Here is a 21,598-nt window from a genome sequence, read left to right on the forward strand (position 1 = left end):
TTGTGGCCGCATTTGGTAAACCACAGTTACTTTCTGACAGATGTTTTAATCTTGTCCAGTCTGTTTTCCATTTCAACCTTTGACACTGTAAAGTTAATAACAAAAAAGCATTTTTAAAATTATTTTCAACAATAAATAAAGAATGTGAAATATGAATAGGTCAAAAATAAAATAAAAAATCTGACTCAGTTATAGAAATTTAAAACACCAAAACACTCACACCCCAACAAAAGGACAAAGGTTATCTAATAATTCAGGTTTGTGTCTCTCTACAAGAATCCAAAACTTTTTCTTTCAATTTGGTGCTAAGCAGAATAAATTAGATAAACAAACTGCCGACCTTTGACATATTATAATTTCGTCCATCGTGCAGAGCAGCTGGAGTCACCGTTTTTGTTGACCCGCATTCAGAGTTTAGTGCTTGCTGCCCTTTCTGCAGCATGTTTTGCTCCAGCTGGAAGCTCTGTGCCTCTTTGACATTCATAATGAGAAATGCTTGCATTATTTAAGCACAATTATCTTTCAAACAAAGCAAGGGAGCAATTAATGATGACCCATGAGGCAGCAAGAGACAAGACTCTTCAAAATTTATGAACCAACAATAGGCTACAACACAAATAATATTTGTGTAACATATAAAAAGTTACCAAATTAGTTGATTTTAGTATAGTTTAGTCAGTGACTATTGTATGCCGAGGTGTAGCGTTAACTTCCAGCTATGTGAGGTGTAATAAATTAAATCACATCTGTGTGATTTAATCTGCATTTTTATGCCTATGTAATTGTGAACAATGTGCTATAATGGAAGATGGACTCATTTTGGCACAAATAGAGAACAGTTAAGTTTCTCCTAATTGTCAGAACTTTCCATAATATCAATAAAAACAGGTTTTCAAAGCAGAAATGTAGAGCAGACCACCAACTTTGCAGACACAAGGAGCAATGACTTTTTGTGTCTTACATAATTCTGCATACAACCGTCTCCTGTGGAAAATTAAATCAGTCAAGACCCTACAGCAGATTTTCACCAAAATCTTTAGGATTTTTAACAAGAAAAATGTTGGAGCCTCCCAGAATGCTTCTGCTTAAAACGTAGCTTTTATATTTTTTTGCTATATTTAGTCCGGATTGCGTTTCTTTTGTTAGCTTCACAAAAAAACAACCTCTCCACTCTGAAACCTCAACCAAAAGAAATAAAAGATTTCAACATGAGGCTGAGTAAGCCTCGGCTTATCCACCTATTCAAGGTCAGCTGTTCCTGCAATTGTTAAGAGGTCGAGTTTAAGACCCTGCTTATATCATGTCTCAAAAAGCAGCACAGAATCATCCAGAATAAACTGTTTATCAAAATTGTATTTCATGTACAATTCCTTGAAGAAATGATGAGCAACAAAAAGACAGAGGAAGAACATTTAAAAAAAACGTATTTCCCCTTTGCTCCGATGAGCTTGTAAGATGGAAACTGGAGAAAAAATGTTTAAGGAAACAGTTTATTCATTTACAGACTTGTTCTGCTGAGCTGTTCAAGGACCTCACCATGTTACATTCGAAACAAAGAGAAAGACTGTTACACTTCATAACATTTGGTTGAGCTGCACCGTGATAACCAGAGACAGGAATTGGAAGACAACAGAAAAATGTATATCTTTGCACCGGTACAAGAAAACCTGATTTCTGACAAAAATAAAGACATTTGCAGGCATTTATTCCCCGTCCCTCTCTTAAAAAGTTGATCATAGACACAGCATCTGAATTTAATCGAGGTCTTGTGGAGAGAAGTTGTTTGAGCTCAGAACTCCTCCTCTGCGTTTCTGCTCCTGGAGGCCTTCAGCTCCGTCAGGCGTTTGATGCACTCCTCCACACTGCACTCGCCGTGGACTTTGTTGTCTCGGGTGCGCACGTTCACAGTGTTGCTGGTCTTCTCCTTCTCTCCCACCACTTTGTCCGACAAGGCAGATTGCAAATATGAGAAGAAAAAAAAAATCAATATCTAGACGGATAAGAACAGGAACCGATAAAAGAGGAATAAATGCATGTTGCCACTGACCCAGGATGAAGTTGTACTGTGCCAACTGGGCATTTCGGATCTTTTTGTTCAGAGTGCAGCTGGGATCCAGATCCACATCTGTCATGAAGCCGCTGTTGTGGAATTCCTGCTTGACCTGCAGAGTAAATCAGAGAAAGACAAAGCTTGTTTTAAGCATCACATGCTCATTACTTCAACATGGGGTCTAATCAAAAATGACAATTTGGTGGTTGTGGGGACAAATTTCCACCCAAAATATTCATTTTAGACAACTAAAACAGATCAATTTCTACTGTGGATGCAAAATAAAATAGGAACTTTTTGTGCAGAAAAGTGGTGAAAAAGCAAAAAGTTGTTGCCCTCCTAGCTGTAAAGCGTGCATGTCATGTTGCTTCTACCTGAAATAAAATATTCCATTTATACTAAAGTTCTAATGTGAGGGTCTGAAATACAGCTGAGATCAAAAGAACAGAAATGTGTTTTTTTTAAGTGAGAAACGCTCAAAATTCTTATTATGGCTTTTATTCCAAGTGACTGACATGGACCAAAACTTTGTGCACAAATCTATTTTGTTGACTGTTGCTGCAGAATTCATATGTAAAGTACAGAGTAGGTTTGTGGGAAACTGCAAAAAAAAAAAAAAAAAAAGTCTCACTTATTTTTCAGTGAGGAAAAACGTCGTAGCTGAAATGCTGTCACTCAGCAGGAAGTGTTTCTAAGCTAAAAGCAGGGGACTATATTTCTGAGAATAATAGCTCAAATACATCCTTATGAAGCACATTTTTGAAGCTGAAATCTCCTGAATAGATGACTTGCAAGCATTATAGGAGTTTATTTCATGACATGTTTCTCTGAATTATTTAGTATCAAAGATGGACTAAGAATTTGTCAGATGAAGTCCCAAATATTTTTGTTCCAACCCCACAGATCTGCTTAAATCAGCATGACATGAAGAACCAACATGAAGGACCAATTAAATCAGACCTTTACCTCCATTAATCTGTGATGCTTTCCTCCATTCTTCTTTCCTCAACCATTCATCTAATAAATCCTGCTACCACTCAATCTTTCCTCCCTAAAATCAATTGTTCCTTCTGATCTTGCCTTCCTTCTTCAAATCAACCTTTGCCTTAAATAAATCTTCCATCCATCAACATTTCCTTTAGTAAATACTCCCTCCACTCAACCTTCCGTTTCTCCCCTTTTCCAATCAATCAATCTCTTCCTTCTTTCCAACAACCATTGTTTCTAATCAATCCTTAATCAATCGTTCATCCATCCAGCTTTCTTTAGTAAAACCTCTCCCAATCAACCCTCCATTTCTTCCTTCCTTCAATCACATCTTTCTACTTACAATTAAGCCTTCCCCGCTTTTTTTGCAGAAACCAACCATTCCTTTTTTCCTTCGTTTTTCAAATCAATACTTATTTCTAATAAGTCCTAATTCCAAAACCTGCTCCGTCCTTTCGTTTTCCAAACAGTCCCTCCCCCGACTTATTCTTCCCTTTCATGCCTCAATCCAATGACGCTTTCTTCCTCCCTTTTTTACTCGACTTCCCGTCATAGATTTAATTCTTCTTTACTTCCTTGCAATCAATCTATCCCATCTCTCTTCCTTCCATTATTATTTTTTCCATCCATTGATCTTTAATCCATCAATTCTTCCCAAAATGTTCCAACGAACAAAATGAGAAGCGTTTTTATACCTCCTAATAAAATGCAGTACTTTAAAGTTAGAAGAAAAAAAGCTGCTGTGACTGTTATAAGCGCTGAAGCGAACAGTGAGACTCCCAGACAGTTCTGCGATTCTGGTACGGCACAGGATCGCAGCCAACAACAAGATGCACACCAGGGATAAGACAAAAGACAAATAGCTTCAGCTTGGAGGTAAATTTAAATACTTGACAACCTCGCTGCCCTTGAGATGTGTCGCTGTATTAACATAGCAGAGGCGAGTGCTTACTTTCTCAGCATATTCTTCACAGGTTGGTCCCACAGGTACGACCATCACTTGACCGGGAGAAAGCCACAGCGGCCTGAAGAACAACAGAACATTTCTGCATTTATTGGACTTGTGGTGCAGCAGCAGGACAAACACAGACTGTAAAAAGGTTCAGGATACATTTCTGTTTTTTTTTTTTTTTTTAAATTATTCATGAATTGCCATAACTCAAACCAACTTAAATAAAAACAAACACGTCTCTGTCTGTTAGGGTTTGTCCTTCTTTTCGATTAACCCAGTGAAATAGGATTGTTCACGAACCATTTGCCTCCGTAGTTCTCAGTCAGAATGGCGATCATTCTCTCCACTGATCCCAGAATGGCTCTGTGGATGATCACTGGTCTCTTGTGGTCATCACCATCATTACTGCAAACCAATTCAAACAAAACTGAAAAAATGCGATTGAAATAAAGACAGTAGGCAGTAAGAGAAGTTAAGACTTCATCCAATATTTAAGATGAATGAAAAGCAGCAGAGCTGTTACCCGACAAAGGAGAGATTAAAGCGTATGGGGAGCTGGAAATCAAGCTGTATAGTGGCACACTGGTGGTATCGACCGATGGCATCCTTGATCTGAATGTCAATCTGCAGACATAAAACACACGTGTGATCAGCGGCCCCTCCCTCCGGCTGATTTACAGCTGAACTAAATCAATGCTTCGGTGCGCCGCTCACCTTGGGTCCGTAAAAAGCTCCGTCACCCGGGTTCAGGACCCATTTCTCCCCAAACTCGTTTAAGCTGTTTTCCAGTTGCTGCGAAGACAAAAATTATTAATATTGCTTTACAGCAACATTCATGGTTGAGCAATGTCCAGGTAAACAGTGTTGCTAAGCACAGCAAGAAAGTTCATCTGGGACAAATCACTGAGCTGAGAACTGCTAATGCCTCCATGTTATGTTATGGCTGCTTCTGAGAAATAAAATGAGGAGGAGGAAGCACAGAGCTTTCTGCCTCTCCTTCTGCCCAGTTTATCTGTCTTTTTGGTTTATGTCATTTTCCATCTGTTTCACTAAATACATTAAACAAGCAATCAAGTCCAGGAGTTTTTCTCATAGAAAAATGTAACAATTAAAAAAATAAAACAAAACAAAAAGAATATAGTAGCTCAAAACACCATAATTCTCAGACAACCTACAAACAGCAAAACAGGAAGACAATCATAACACAAGACCTTATCCATGTACCATGACCTTTAACCTTACAGGTGCATCACAAAAAACACAAAATTACTATTAATGTCATACCAATTTAACTATTTCTATTGATTTTAGTCATAGTGTTTCTAAGAACATTTTTATATTACGTCAGACCAATAAAAAAAACATTTTCAATGCAGAAATATTATGCTACGGCCAAAGCAATATTAGGAAAGGCTGCAACAAAAGCTGTTTACACAGCGCTGTATGAAAGCATATTAAGGAAAAGTTGAATGGAAGATAAACATGCAGCGGAAAAAGGTGTATAAGTAGTGAGGATAACCACGGCCTTAAGAGGATTGTAAACTAAAGCCAATTCAAGTGTGCAAAGATTTACAAGGTGTGCAACTAAGAGCTCTTAGAGCCTTCACAAGAACCCGGGCTACTACTGGAGCATTCATCCTGTTATTCATCAGAACCAGCAATAATAAAGGTTTAACACATGTTATGCTGCGAGTAACACATGCATGAGTTTACATTTCTTAACAGAAAATTTACTTTTTGATATATATTTATGAGATATGAAAGGTTGCAGTAAAACATGATTATTTGATAATTAAAGCACTTCTTGCAATCAAACAGTTATGCTTTTCTTACCAGGAAATCTGAAGCACAAAAAAATATATATATATATACTATCTATTGCTAAAATGGATAATTGCCTCAATAATAGCTTCAAATATTAGTTGCAGATAAAAAAAATAAATAAATAAAAATTTTACAGTAAATTAACCACTGTAAACATAAAAAAAGACAATAATTTTGAGGATGGGGAACTTAATAAAAATTGTTTAAATGATTGTCAATTAATTTAGTAATCGATGAATCATTTACTGAAGTACAGTAACTCAAAAGACAGAACACAGTCAGGACAGTAATTAAGCCAAAGCTGAAGGGAAAAGCATATATTACATACATTTTGCATGTAAGATTGAAAATAAAAACCTGTCAGTAAATATGTTCTACCCAGAACTCCTCAGGTTTATATTTAGCTTCCTCTGTAACAAATTCTGTGACAAGAAAATCTCCTTATTTAGCGCCTTTTGCTATCCAGTTAAAAGGTTAAACCAAAACAGAGTCAGCAGATCAGTTTTACACTGCACTGATGTGAAGTCAAGCAGAAAGAGCTGATCTTTTCACATGTTGATGGTAGAAGTATTCATTTACTTGCAGATTCATCTTTTGCAACAAATGGCCAAGAGCTCTCTAAAGGAATGCTGTTATTACATTCAAAGCAAAATATGTTTTAATTAAAAAGGAATTTATTCGTTTATTTGCATCTTTTAACATTGCACAAAAAAGATGAAGTAGTTAAATGGAACATTTGCAAAATGTGCCACAAATTGATTACTAAAATAATCCTTAGTTGCAGCCCTAATAAAAATAGATGCATAAATAAGTCATGTAATGGAAATCAGGAGGGAAAATATGCATACGACAGTGCTAATCAGTATGTCAAGTGGGGAAAAAAAACAAAACGAAAAACTCAATTCCAGCAGCTATAGCTGCCAACAAACACCTTTTCATCCATCTAAAGCCTGCCAGTAAATCCTTACAAAACCAACAATCTGATGCCCTTCATTCAATCCCAAGTGCACCTGAAAACAAAGTCTTTTGTTTTATCAGCTGCCATTTAACGCGGACCTTACAACGTTCTCCCAGACGTCAGAGTAGTCCAAGAAAGGGTCTGTAACTAAACAGTCATTATTGCTCAAATTGACTCATCTCATTGTTTGCTTTACATACAAATTGAGCCAATTGAGGCTTTAAATTGAAAAAATAATCACTGAAACATTGCTGCTTTTCCTGTAAATCAACTCGCTGGGGCAGAACAGGAAGGGAAAGCAGCAAAGTGTGAATAATACCTCTGAAGAGGAAAAAAGCATTTTCTGAACTGAAGGCTGCTTTGAGAAAATATAAGTCGTCTGCTTCTGTCCAGCCAATACTTTCTAACAGCACCTTTCTGGGTGTTCATGTTTTCTGATGTACTGAGAGGAACAGAAATTACCTTTTCTGCCTTGTTCCAGATCTCTGGCTCTCCCAGAAACTTCTCCGGTCTTGTAGAAAGGTTGAGTTTGAAAGTGAAGCCAAACACTTCATAAACTGTACGCAGAAAGTCCAGGCAGCCTTTAATCTCCTCCTCAATCTGGGGCCCACAAAAACAGAACATTAATATTTGAACACATAAATTTAGTAAAACATCATGCTTTTGCGTTAACAGTTTAATGTTTATATTCTTAGCTTTGTTCTTTTTTACTTGCATGCCTTTTATGGTTACTAAGCTTTTATCTCTGTTTTTGTGTTTTTACCCCAATTTATTGCAAACATGACAATGTTACTGTATACCAAGAACTACATAAATTTAAATTATTATCTAATTATGTAGGAAGCATAGATTCATCCTCTCTTTGTCTGTAATACATCTACCAATACACAGTTCAGTGCATTTTAATAGGTACACATCAGGTGTGTACCGGTTAAGCCATTAAGATACAACAGTTACATTTTTATCGATATCAAAGCAAAAAGAAGTTGGCTAAAATCCCCGTTTTCAATAAAATTTGGTGTTCTAAATGGAAAAATTAGATTTTATTTTTTTTCCACTCATTATCTAGAGTCTGTTTGCAATGAACCCAAAGCAGAAACACATGTATTCTTTAATGGCTTGTTATATTATCACATATTTTCCTAAAATCGAGCCGCCTTGGCCGAAAGGCTTTACGACCTGTGTGCCTTTTCCAGCCCTCTTTCACAATACACAATCACGAGCAAACTGGCTGCGCATTGCCGCATCTTCATGTATTAATCTGCTAATGAATAAAATTGCTTCACTTTTTGAACTTTTGGTCTCTTTAATTGATACTGGAAGTGATTTGGAGCAAATAACCTTGTTTCCAAACTGTTAACCACGGAGCAGAAGAATCTGGAGTTTTTATATGTGGATATGACAAAACAATTCATCATTAATAACACGTTTGCTGTGCCAGCAAGTGTTGTAGTAAAAGTTTGAGATCCTGCAAATAAACACTGTGTGCTTTTATACCCAGCGTTTTTATTGTGTTCCCTTGGAAAGCTGACTCATGTTGTAGTTTTACCAAATTAAAAACTAAATCTACAGGAAGCAGATAAGATCTGAAATGCAGCAGTGTGATGAAAATACAACACTGAACACAACTGCAATGCACTGGCATTGCAGTTTTACTTCTGACAATTAAAACAAACAATGTTAAATATGAAGCAGCAGAACTAGGAATAAATTTATATTCCTTGTAAAAACCCTGCACATTCATTATTAACACAGCACGACCCGACATGAGCTGTAGAAATCGAAAATTATTTCAGGGCAGCATCATTTATTTTCCAACTTGTACTCTTTGACCTCAGCAGACAGCACCTCGGGGAACGTCACTCTGAGCAAATCATTAGCCACAGACAGCTTTTCTTCCTCCAGAAATGAGTGTTTTTGTAAGAGTCCTCACCTGGTCTATTGAGCAGAAGATATGCGCGTCGTCCTGCTGGAAGCGGCGAACTCGCGTGAGGCCAGTCAGGGCTCCAGACAACTCGTTTCTGTGCAGGACGCCAAAGTCGGCCATGCGGAGAGGAAGCTCTCTCCAGGAGCGAGGACGGTGATCAAACATCAGGCTGGATTCAAACAGAGAGGAGGAAAACAAACAAAAAAAAGTGTGAAAACACAATGCGACTTCAGTCTAAACTTAGGACAAAGAAACTGATTCAAAACAACACAGAGTAGATTTGATGCAACTGATAAAACAATGTAAAAGTTATTTTGGATGGCGATGCGATTTACCGAGAAGCGATAAGAGATCGGAGCAGTAAGATATTAAAGCAAAGATCCAAATTGTTACTTCCATTTATCCTGCAACTCAGCATTCAGCAAGAAACAGAAATGGGACATTTTCCATCTGAAAACACTACAAGGCCTTAAAGCCATTCCAATTTCAGTCATGCTGGTTGAAAATCTGCTGCAGCGACAGTTTGTCACAATAAGATGCAGAGCTAAACATCGTATCGCAGCTATTTTGCATGCCGAAGGTACTTCATTTCATGCAGGAGGAAAACAAGATCATTTATCTGATTTACAGGGTGTTTTCATTTACCATTAATGTTCATTTTTCCTCTCGCTGCCACACTAAATTATACAATCTCTTGTAAGAAAATGCCTAGGTCTCACCAATGCCCAGGGCAGTTCATTGGTTTGAGTGCAAATGTCTCCTTCTCCGCTTCAAAAGAGAACATGTTCTCGCTGTAGTGCTGCCAGTGGCCCGAAGTCATCCACAGTTTGCTGTTGTAGATGTTGGGAGTCACTACTTCCTGGAAACCCCTCTTCCTGTATTCGCTCTGCGAAGGACACGCCAAAGTATTCCTTATAAGATACACGGCGCCTTTGAAGGACATTCTAGAAAAAATAAATAAAGCCCTGAACCGTCTTCTGTCACAGGGAAGGACTTCTGCTAACAAACGGCACCTTCCACACCTGATTACAACAGATGGTGTAAAAAATAAATTAAACTCAATTTGTACTTTATATTAGTGACATTACAGAAAATCTAATTTCGGTGGAAATTAGAGACAATAGAGATTGTGAAAAAGGAAGAATAGGTCACTCTTGTAAATGAGACCTCATCTCTCAAGTGGAGGTTTACAAAAAAAAGAAAAAGAACCTCCACTTTTAATTACAGGGAAAAGTCAAAATAAGTACATTTAATTAAACTGCATAACATGCAAAAGTTAGAAGTGGAACATTTTAGGAAATCCAATCTTTAAATTATATTTATTGCCTCAGTCTAAGAAAAAAACTATTCTTATGAAAACATCTTCCACAACATTTGTGACTCCTAAAAAATAAATGCTACAAGCTTTTCTTGCTTTATTTGGACTTTTTTTTAAATCAGTAATCATTGACATCCTGTTTCCCTGGTGTGTAATTATGAGGTGATACAGCAGTTGGCCTTTCGTTTTCAAGATGGGAGAGCCAAGAGGTCATATCACATAAATTACGAAATGGTTATAATAAAAGAGCTGAAACTGCACTGATCTACAATTGTATCACTGGCTAAAGGCTTCAAAACTGTTTTTCTAGTATTTCAACAGAAAAACACTAGCTAAGAGCGGCATCTTGAATTAATCATAACACTACTTTAGGGTTTAGCAGAGTTGCAAATAATTGTGGAAGGAACTTTACCTTCAATTTTGTTTATAAAGGAAATTAGAAACACTAAATTAAATGAGCAATTGCTTTTTTTGTTGCTTTAACACTGCTTAACTCCTCGAAATCTGATCTGCCAAATTCACATTTGGATTTATACTGATTATTTCATCTCATTTTTATATGTTAATACATCTTGGCTTGCTATGTCTACTTGGGTGTAACACTTCAAAATCTAGCCACGAAAGAGCTTTCACAATAAAATCTTGGGCAACTGATGGGATTTTTTCTCCACCATTAAAGTATTTGACTGCCTGATTACTATATTTGACAGAGGTGGAGTTTAAGCTTGTGCAGACAGGGCTTCTTTATGAAACCCAATTTCGTTTCTCGAAATCGCCTCTGTCAGAAATCAACTTTGTTACATTAAAGTGAAATTGCTTAAAGTGTTTTTTTCTTATTAAGTGCACAGTCTGACAATCAAGATTTGAAAAGCAATTTCTCACCCCTTATAATATAGAGAAATAACTTTTCTTTAGTGCCGTCAAATGAATTTACATGTTTCGATTTATTTTACAAAGGGTTAGTTCACTTCTGGCAACGGCATTTGACTTACAAACTTTAGTCTGGTTTGGGCTTGTCTAACAAAGTGAAAAGCAGGAATTATATCTGGACTGAAACAGCAAGTTGGCTACAGCTTGAAATGCACAATAGGAAAAAGCAAAAAGTTTCATTTCGGGATTTTACAACTCTGCTTGCTATCTGAACAGAATGTAATGTAAAGCAGTTCAAGTTAAACTGCATGTTGATGATGAGGATGGTGGGAAATGTCTGATTTTATATTGCAGAATTAGGTCTTCAGGAGCTGTTCTAGTAGATGGTCCCGAGTTTTAAAACAGACATTTAAAATGTTTGACTACCAAAATAAAGAGTGTTTATGTAAAATTCTGAATAATCCAACATTAGACTAATTAGCAGTCTAATCAATTTCCAGAGGTAGAAATAACTGAACCTATTGTTCAAGAAAAGTCATGAAATTTAAAAATTATATGTCTTTTATTTTTTGTGTATTATCCATACAACTCCAAGAGTAAACACACAACATATCAAGGCTGCACTACACTGCTGTGTTAAGTAACTCTGCCCAAATACCATATTTGAAGAGTTCGTCTTAAACTAAAAAAAAGAGGACTGAAAGGTTGTTTAGTCATTAAAAGTCTCTTTTTGAAATTAAAGTGAATTTTGAATTACAGGTCCCAGAGTCTGGAAGAAAAGTGAAGAGGATGAAAATCTGTGTTAAGTTTCTACAGTCTGTGACCGTTTAGGATGCCATCTGTTCATGTTGGTTCACTGTGAGCCTGAAATATAGCTTTTTGTGTTTAATTAACCAGCATAACATACAAGTCTATTTCTGAACCAAGATTAATAATCTAATTCGTTAAGATGCACATTTATGTGAACAGCTGCACAGTTAAAAGTGCAAAATATATCAGCATGGGAAAAACACTTAACATACCCTAATGTATCAATTATTTAGAGCAATCTAAATATATTAATTTGCCATAAATGACAAAAAATAATTGCTTACATTACATATTTTTTATGTTGCTGTAACCATTATCTAAAAGAACAGCTTTGCAAACTGCCTGTTTATTATCAAAGCATGTGTATGCAATATAAATAAGGCAGAAAATGGAGAAAAAGAAAATGTGTTAAATATTGAATCCTACTGCACTTCTGCGCTTCTACTTTTGTAAAGAACAAGTGGAGCTTGTTCCCTGATCATTTTATTCTCTTCAGGTTTTCCCGCGAAACTAAACTTTCTGCCTCAAACCCTGGACTTTTCCTCTCAAAGCTTGGAGCGAGATCAAAGCAATTATCCACTGCGGGCCTGTCGGCTCCAACTCACTCTGATGAACTCAATCAGTGTGTTGTAGATGAAGGCCCCTTTAGGCAGAAAGAAGCAGCTCCCTGGACTCAGTTCATGGAAGAAGAAGAGTTCCTGCTCCTGAATTAAAAAGAGAAAAGGTTTGTTAAACTGATGGGAAATTTAAGTGGGTAATACCAAGGTCAAACTAGTTTTTCTTTCACATAATGCAACACCTCATTATACACTAATTCTGGTCTGCATTTGTGTTCCTGTTTGACTTGTTTTTCCACAAGTATGATTACATGGAGCAGACGGACATAACACACGCCCTGCAGCTTAACAGATCTAAATATAACTCCTTTATTTCTTCTAGCATCAACACTGTCTCATCGGAAAAGTTACACTATAAATGTAGCAATTCATACACTGATACATAAAGAAAATATATAAAATTAAATCAGTTGTACTACCAGCAACAGCATAATCAACATTGTTTTTTTAAACATTCCCAAAGACAACCAGGAAAATTGGATTATAATAAAATTTCACAGTCATTTTTAAAGAAGGTTTGCCTAGTCAAATCAATTCTTTCATTTAAAAAAAAGTTATTCAAGTAGACTGAATAGCAGTAGACCCACAAATAACTGTTTTAACATATTCAACCCTTCAGAATACTCAATGATTTTACTCTCTTTCTAGCTGACACTGCTGTTGTATTTCAGCTCCTACCCGGCCCAGTTTGCGGTGATCTCTGTTCTTGGCTTCCTCCTGAAACTTCTCCCACTCTTTCAGCATTTTGGGGTCAGGAAAGGAGATTCCGTAGATCCTCTGGAGGGTTTCCATGTCTGCTTTTCCCTCCCAGTAGGTAGAAGAATTCTAGCACAACAACAAAAAAAGAAAAAAAACAGGGAGAGGATATAAAACTTCACCGTTCTCCAGAGTCCCATGAGTGTAAGACAGAGTAGCTCTGTTCCAGCAGTTGGAAGAAACTAAATATAGTTGGTAGCAACAAATAATGGCACACATAGTTTTTTTACTAGACTAACCTTGTGTATTTTAAGGGCTTTGATCTTTCCAGTGTGTCTCACATGAGGTCCCCGGCACAAATCAATTAGTGGACCACATCTGAAATGACAAGATATTTGTGGAAAAAAATACATATGAATAGGCCTGTCACGATAACAAATTTTGCTGAGTGATTGTCTAAAAAATTATTGTGATAAACGATAATATTGTTTCAAGACCTTTTGACAGTGACTTAATGGAAATGACTAATAATGCACACTATTTCCTGCCATAGATGGATACACTTTATTTTCAAAAGAACACATAACACTGGAATTGATCAACTAAATAAACAAATCACCCAAAAACAAAAATAAAATGAATTCTCAGTCTCCATTAACAAAAAACGTACTTGAATAAAAACTAAACAACATAAAGTCAAAGTGGAAATAAATACTGCATTCAACCAAAAGAGTGCCAAGTATGAAGTCTGTATACTATATTGCCCTTCAGTAATCACTAGATTTAATGGGCACATCCAACTACCTAATGCAGTAGTTCATACTACACAATTTTTTGCCCCTATTTTCCCCTTAAGATAATCTTAGATCGATCTAAGATTATCGCTGGCGATGTCGTAAGGGATCATCCTGCAGTGTGATTTAGATCGTCGTGGCACTCTGATCTAAATCAGGGGTTTTCCCTGACTGGAAGCTAACAATGTGACAGGTAGCCAATCAGAAAGTGCGGATTCTCCTCCTGCTTTCAGAGGGGAAATAACGGAGGGGAGTCCCAAACAGCAGACACAGCGCAAGTCCAGATGACATCGAGATATGTGGAAACAACATTAATATTTATTTAACATTTTATGCAAAGAATATAGAAATGACAAGGGGAGGAGTTGGAGCCAAATTGCTACCGCAGTTGATAAACCCGGTAACTTTTCAGCTGCTCTTCGTTAACGTGACATAAATAGGTTATAATGACTTTCATTCAGTCAGGACTTTATGCTGACTCTAGCCACATGCAATTGAGGTAGATTCTAGTAAAGCATTAATGCCTGATTTTAAAATTACTTAACTGGACTTGTAGCCATTATTTTAGGCTATAAGTCCAAAATAATGGCTGTGTGGCTGGACACCACACAGCACGACGAACCCGATCGAACCGTTATGCCTAGGATTTCTGTTGGCTAATGTGTCTCAGGTTTTGAAAATGGGCCGACAACTCGTGTCGTGTGCACTGGACATTACACTAAGGAAATGAGGAAGGGAGGGTCAGTGGAGAGCACCGGAGTTGAGCCTTTTTTCATTCAGTGTCATCAAGAGAAATAAAAAAAGGCGTGCGATTAATTGATTTATCGTTTATCGCGACAGGCCTACATATGAACATAATTTTATTTATTTTTTTATCAGCAATAAAACCCAAACCCAGCTTTTGGACTCACCTGTAAACGGTGGTGGTGGGAGTGGTGACTTTCTCGTTCAGAATGCGGCACTTAAACTTGTTGTACTTTAAAAGAACATCACAGAGTTAATAATTATTTAGAACTTCTTTGTATTTAAATGTGTATCCATTGCCTTACCTTAAACATTTCCAGAAGAGTTTCTTTCTTTATCTCCAGCCTTTCAAACGGCTGCTTGTCCTTGATGATTTTCTTGCAAAGGCTCTCCAGACAGGGAAAGTCATTACTTGATACGCCCCTGTTAAAAAAAACAAAAAAAAACACAATAGCATTAAGAACAGAGAGACATTATATTCTACTTAGTTTTCCTAATTAAAAGTAATCTACCATGTAATCCAGTACAATCTAGTTAACTTTATGAGTATTTTCATGCATAACTTTTCAAACATCCTAATTTTCATACCATTTTTAAGTTTATAGCACACATTTCTAGACTGCACAGGCTTTAAATCTGTAAATAATGATTAGATAATGATTAACTGTTTCGTTTAAAAAGGAATAAAATTGGAAAATATTACCAGTTTGTAAGCTAAAAGCCCCAGACTCTATAAGAAGGACATTGTGTCCACAAAGTCATAACTTAGACAAAGCAAAAACAAACACTACGGGTCCTTGGCTTTAGCCCTTCAGCAATGTCAAAATATCCTTAGACCAACTGTCTCCAGTAGGGCCATTAGCATAAACTGACTTCATTATGCGGGTTGCAGAATTATTTGGAAAACATCATTGAAGCAGAAAGAAAAGCAGCTGTAGCAAAAAAATAAATAAATAAAATAAAATAAAGTCAAATGAGAACATTATTCACCAGAAAACTGTTAACACATTAAAGCTAAACTGAAAAACACCCAAGAAAAATCCAGCTCAACTACCTGAACCGCTCAACAAATTACCTGTATTCTGAGGTATATTACTCATCAATCTCATAGAACCTGCTAGACACACGTTACACCCAAAAGACTCTCACTAACCCTGAGCAACTCACTCATTGTTATCCAGAAACATGTCGTAGTAGAAACCGTTCTCAATCGGAGGTCCGTAGCAGAGGCAGCCGCCGTAGACGCGCTCCATGGCTTCTCCAAGGATGTGGGCACTGGAATGCCAGTAAACCTAAAATGTTATCATAAAATGTCAAGTAGTTAAATATTAAATGCAAAAAAATATATATTTATTATATTACTGATGGGCATATGAAGGCAAAACAAACTGACGTGATAAAGAATGGGTATTTTTCAAACGTAATTTCTTAACATTATAAAATATATTTTACAAAACAGCAAGATGTTTATTGTAGGGAAAAAAAATCCTAAAGTTTTAAAAATAGCTTTTGAATGATGCCGTTAATCTGACTGGATTGCTGAACTTCATGTTTGAACAGTGTTATTCTGGTGCTTATTATGATTGCAGTTAAACACATTTTGAATTATTTAAACTCTCAAAAAGCACAACTCCTTGCCAACAATTACAATACAAATATTTTTCAACAATGATCTGCATTTCATGCACCATCAAGCACTTTTAGAAGGAATCACTGATCAAACACAGTTTTGTTTGATATTAATGGATACTGTTGAAATGGAAAAATATTAAAATATTTACTTATTGTTACAACTATGATTTTATCCTAAGATACATCCAGCAAGGTAATTGCCAAAGTCTTACCAGATGTACAAGAAAAAAGAAAGAAGAGTTTGGAAGATACCAACAAATAAAACTGTAAATATGTCCAAATTACTCCCAAATAAATGAATCTGATTCAGACAGAATCAAGAAAACTGAGGGGATTTTTGTAATCATAACCATATGCAGAAATTTGATATGCATCAGTTTCTGCCAGTTCTCCAAAAACAGGACGATGGATGATTTAAACTTACGGCTTGAGCTTCTTCATCATCAAACTTGAGCAACTGAAGGCTGCAGTCACCCTCCAAAGGTCTGTCAAGGTCCCACACACTGTTGTTTACTTTGGCAATCACTGTGTTGTCAGCAAGGCCTTGGCTGCACCGTAAAACATAAAATATTCCACATCAAAGTAAAGAACAGGCGTGCATATCAACTGGGGAATGGCTGCTATAGAAATCCCGGTATTTTAAACTCTGCTGATAATGGCAGGTAAAAAAATGAAAGCGCCAGCTCCCTTGGTCACAGGGTGTTACTAATTACATTTTCTACTTAGAAATATCTACTGCCAGCAATTAAACAAATTAAACCATGGATTTTTTAATACACAGAATTAAGCTTGGAAACAATTTATGCAACATAAACATTATAAATGGATATTGTCAAGTTGGTGAGCTTTTGTTTTACAAAGATATATTTTGGGGTATATTAACAAGCAGCTAGAGAAAATTTTTTCTTGGAGTACACTGTGTGCTTCTTAATTTCCTATAAAAATACAGAATTTTAAAGTGTACCTTATATAAATACATCAGAGATGCAATGTTTGGTTTGTGGAGATTTTTCAATATCTAGGAATATACTCTATATTGAATCATTGATTAAGATAACCAAAGAATACCAAACACACAAAATGTTTTATCTAGATTTATTTATTTATTTTTTTACTTTCTTGTGGCTAGATGAGTTAATCAACTTATTAATAAAACAACCACAAGACTGGCTGGTGGCAACTGCTGCTTTTAGTAATACAAGTGATGTGGACTATTTAAAGGAGAGCAACAATAATCACATGTTAAATAACAACACATCACAGTTCAGCTTTTGGCAATCAAATTTTGGTAACCCCCGTTTTTAACTGTAATACCACTATAATTACAGCAGAGCCATCATTACGCTGACCTGATTCCACATGCCACTTGGTACGGCGTGGTCTTCCAGGACTCCGCCTCCACCACCTTCCCATCAGGCAGGGTCACCTTGATAGGCTTGCTATCCGTCGCAGCTCTCTCTGCAATCAGAGCGTCGTGCTCAGCTTTCAGCTTTGCATACAAAGTGAGACGCTCGTCGATGTACTGGGGCGGTGGTGACAACTGTGGGGGAAACGCAGGCTGTAAGTACAAGGACTGGCAACAGTTAATAGGCTGGTGGTGTTTAATATATGCACTGGGTTAAACAGAACAGCCGACATGCTTCCTTCCCTTCAAAACAAAAACCGGTGACTGTTTGGGTGAAGCACGACACAATAATACATGAGGCTTTAAGGGATTTTACCAACAAAAAAAAGAAAAAAAAATCACAGAAATTAGAAAATAGTCAATGCTTAAAAGCTAAGTGTAGAAAATCCTGTCATATATGTGTATGTATATATATATATATATACATATATATATATACACACATTTCGCAATAAAGCCCTATGTAAAAAAAAATACAATATTGTATGATCTTTGTCACAGAAGGTAGTTTTGTCTAGTAGACACACATAAGGTTGTACATGAGGAATGTAAGGTTGTACATTTGTGAGTTATTACAAATGTACAATAATATATGGCACCTGAACTAAAGTTGAGGTCCATTCATTAAAATAATTAACTACACATTTCCAAAGCTGGTTTTAAACATGTTGCATAGGGTGTTCAATATTTAAACAAGCAAAATTAAGAATCATTCTAAATCAGTCTGAATGTTGTACCATCAACAATAATACAAGACTTAAACTTCAAGGAAGTTCAAATAAATGCTGTACTTTAGATTTCTTAAAATGAATCACTTTTCTATCAGGTAGTTATTTCCAACGAAGCTTGTCCATGTTGGAAGCCGGTTTTACAGTCTAGTCCAACATGTTTTGTCTGTAATGATTGTTTTGCAAATAGATCGTCTTAAGCAAACCGAGGCCAAGATCCTGTTCAGATCTGGTGTTAAACATCCAGGCAGATTCCGACACAGGATGACAACTTTAAGCATGACTGTTCACACCCAGTATTAAAATTCTCCAGCCTGAATGACCAGATCCCAGTTTGCAATTGTTCTGTGAAAATGCCATGCAATTACCTAAGTTAGAGTACTATTCAGGAAAAAATGAATTTATAAAATCAGACACATCATCTGTGTTTCCACACAAAGCTGGGCTTATAGCTTAAGGAAGCTGAATCATCCAGGTGAATATACAACACACTACTGTACTGTTGCAGATTTTCAAAAACAAACATTACACAGCAGAGAAAACCTACTCACACAGCCTGCAACCTGTAATCCACCAACCAATACAATTCTCCAAAAATATCTCTAAGAGAACAGGGATTTCAACAAAAAGCTTATCTTATTCATAAAGGAAATCAGTGCTTCATTTCAATAACATTGGTCATAAAATATAGTTTTTAACAAGAAGTTAATTTTGCTTCTTGAGAAGAGTAACACTGATTAGTTGTCATTCGTTGAACCTCAGCAGGTTCAATAAATCAGTGAATCGGTGATGTTAAGTTGTTATCTCAAAACAATAAATAAATACTGGTTAATTAACATTGTTTTATGCTGTCAGGTCAAGAAACCCGCATGATGTTTAACTCACCTCAGTCTTGCCTGCAGAGTCCCCAGAAACATTTTTGCTTTTTTTCTTCCCGCCATTCTTACTGGATGTACTTGACTGCTGTCCAAACACCACAAGGAAGAAAGTGATAACAATGACATGTGATCACTACTGGGACAATATCTATTCAGTTTTTCTATATATATGTAAAATACATATGGAGGGCATAGACAAGTGCAAATGTTAATATCGTAACAGAAATTACATCTTTTGGTAGTTATTAACAACCATACGGAAAGCAAACAAAAACGTGTGAAATTAATCACAGGGCACAATAATACTCGGTTGTTTGTTATCCCCAGGTCACCAAACCCTTGACGCCTGTCAGTCTATAATGAAACCTTTGTTGACTGAAATAAACATTTAGCTATTGGGTGCAAACCGATTTATACTGTGAACCCAGAACAATCTCCACAAAACGTTGAAAATGTGTTACACATTAAATAATATTTCAAATGACAATGAAATCAACAATTACTCACATTTTTCACAGAGTTTGGCATGAACGCCTGGTTTACTAAACCATGCAAACAGACGACCCACAAGTACCTGAAAGCTACTTCTAGCAACTCACCACGAAACATTTAAACACAAACTAAAAGTTTAAAAGTTAGTAAAAGAGCGTTTGCGATTATATTGTCACAAAGAATTCACTTACAAGTCAGCTAGCCGAAGCATTAGCGCCACATTGCAAATGGCTAAATGACAGCATGCATCTTACCACAGGCTAGGCTAGCTACTAGTTGGCTTTTAACAGTATATTTATCCCGATATAAAAATAAAAGGATCACCTTTATGCTGCCGTCCACTTGCAATTCACTCATTTCCTCTACCAAAGTCTGCTCAGCCATAAGGAATCAAAAACGAGCCCACATTCAGAGCTAAGTTATGCTATATGAAGTGAACTGTGTGCAGCAGGAAAACCGGGTGAGGGATGATGACATTTCCGGGATATTCTGATGCAACATTACAGATTGGGCGGAGCTTCGTTTGACAAGAAAATAAATTTGTCAACCTTCTAACAAACCAGTTTTGTCCCCTTAAAGTTTTACGAAAACACTTCGTAAAACTCGGTTGTTTGTTATCCCCAGCTCACCAAATCATTGACGCCTGTCAGTCTATAGTTTATTTCAGTCAACCGTTGTTGACTGAAATAAACATTTAGATGTTGGGTGCAAACCGATTTATACTGTGAACTCAGTATAAATCGGGTTCACACTATAACCCGATTTATGTACTGTCAGAAATCTATAGAATCCCATATGAACAAGTGAATATTCCCTACTGAAAAGTTTGAGGGTGTGACAAGACAACAATTGGGGTATTTGGGGTACCAAAATTGGAGTTTATTATTTAGAAATATTATATTATTTATATTAGACCTGTCCAGGATGTACCCCGCCTCTCGCCCGGAACGTTAGCTGGAGATAGGCACCAGCACCCCTCCCGACCCCACTGAGGGACAAGGGTGTTCAGAAAATGGATGGATGGATGGATATTATTTATATTATTTATTGAATAATAAACCTTAGTTTATTATTTAAAATTAATAAACTAAAGTTTAAAGTGTGGCTACAGATGGTTTACTATGTCTCAGTACACAACATAAAACTGGGTGTGGAGCTCCTTAGTGACGTTCCTTCCATCTAGTACTACAAGTCTGGGGTCAGGAAAAAGGCATCGAAGATCGTTGCAAACCCCACAACTATTACCTTCAGATTGATGTTTCCAGGTGCTATTTGCCAAATAGCCAAATGTCTCTATGTGGAAGAGTGTCTCTGTATGTGTAATTTTGATGTGATATGGACTGCGAAAATCAACAATATTCAAATTCAGGCACATTTAAGAGAGGCAGGAGGTGTAAGGCACCCAAGTGTCGCATCAGACCATATGAGAAACTGCCACTGCTCATAGAATCCCTTTTAAGAAAAGTGGAATACCTTGTTTCAGCAGGCAATAATTCAACTTGTGAATAGCAAGGGACATTGTTAAGTTATATTTGATGCTCAAAGCTGCAGCATTTAATTAAAAAAAAATACATATTTGTTGAAACTGTCACTAAATCATTACAGTATGGTACGAGATAGACAATCTGTGAAAATATTGAGCTGGAGAAGATTGATCTTATCAGAAATTATTTGTTCCATAAGCTAGTGTCACAAGATGGTGACAGTTTTAACAAATATGTAAAGAAACATTTTTTTTTTTTAATTAAAGTTACATTCTGCACCTTCAAGCCTAATAGACATGTTATTGAGACATTGACTTTTATAGCCAAGTTATTTAATATATTAGGTGAGGAAATCACTATTGCATGCTTCAACTTATATGTGTTTTACTTCCGTGATAATATCATATAGCATGAACATTTTCCATTTTCCAT

General features: G+C 36.5%; 1 protein-coding gene across 2 annotated transcripts; it reads right to left on the reverse strand.

Annotated features, from left to right (window-relative positions):
- Positions 1 to 1,326: 1,326 nt before the first annotated feature.
- tars1 (threonyl-tRNA synthetase 1) lies at positions 1,327 to 20,168 on the reverse strand. 2 transcript variants are annotated; one of them, XM_015045977.1, is made up of 19 exons: positions 20,007 to 20,168; positions 19,198 to 19,272; positions 17,529 to 17,719; positions 16,604 to 16,727; positions 15,715 to 15,839; positions 14,853 to 14,970; positions 14,715 to 14,779; positions 13,309 to 13,387; positions 12,992 to 13,138; positions 12,302 to 12,400; positions 9,418 to 9,584; positions 8,705 to 8,867; positions 7,234 to 7,371; positions 4,704 to 4,781; positions 4,513 to 4,613; positions 4,290 to 4,394; positions 3,990 to 4,062; positions 2,048 to 2,162; positions 1,327 to 1,938 (listed from the first exon to the last, which is right to left on the reverse strand). In XM_015045977.1, the coding sequence occupies exons 1-19, from the start codon at positions 20,064 to 20,066 to the stop codon at positions 1,790 to 1,792; spliced, it is 2,172 nt and encodes a 723-aa protein (XP_014901463.1). In that variant the 5' UTR covers positions 20,067 to 20,168; the 3' UTR covers positions 1,327 to 1,789. The 2 variants fall into 2 exon arrangements, with proteins under 2 accessions (XP_014901463.1, XP_014901462.1); XM_015045976.1 differs by having other exon boundaries at positions 19,198 to 19,275.
- Between the last annotated feature and the right edge of the window lie 1,430 nt (positions 20,169 to 21,598).

Source organism: Poecilia latipinna, unplaced genomic scaffold (assembly GCF_001443285.1).
Source record: "Poecilia latipinna isolate Pla-1442-1.1 unplaced genomic scaffold, P_latipinna-1.0 Scaffold758, whole genome shotgun sequence".
NCBI classification, from domain to species: domain Eukaryota; kingdom Metazoa; phylum Chordata; class Actinopteri; order Cyprinodontiformes; family Poeciliidae; genus Poecilia; species Poecilia latipinna.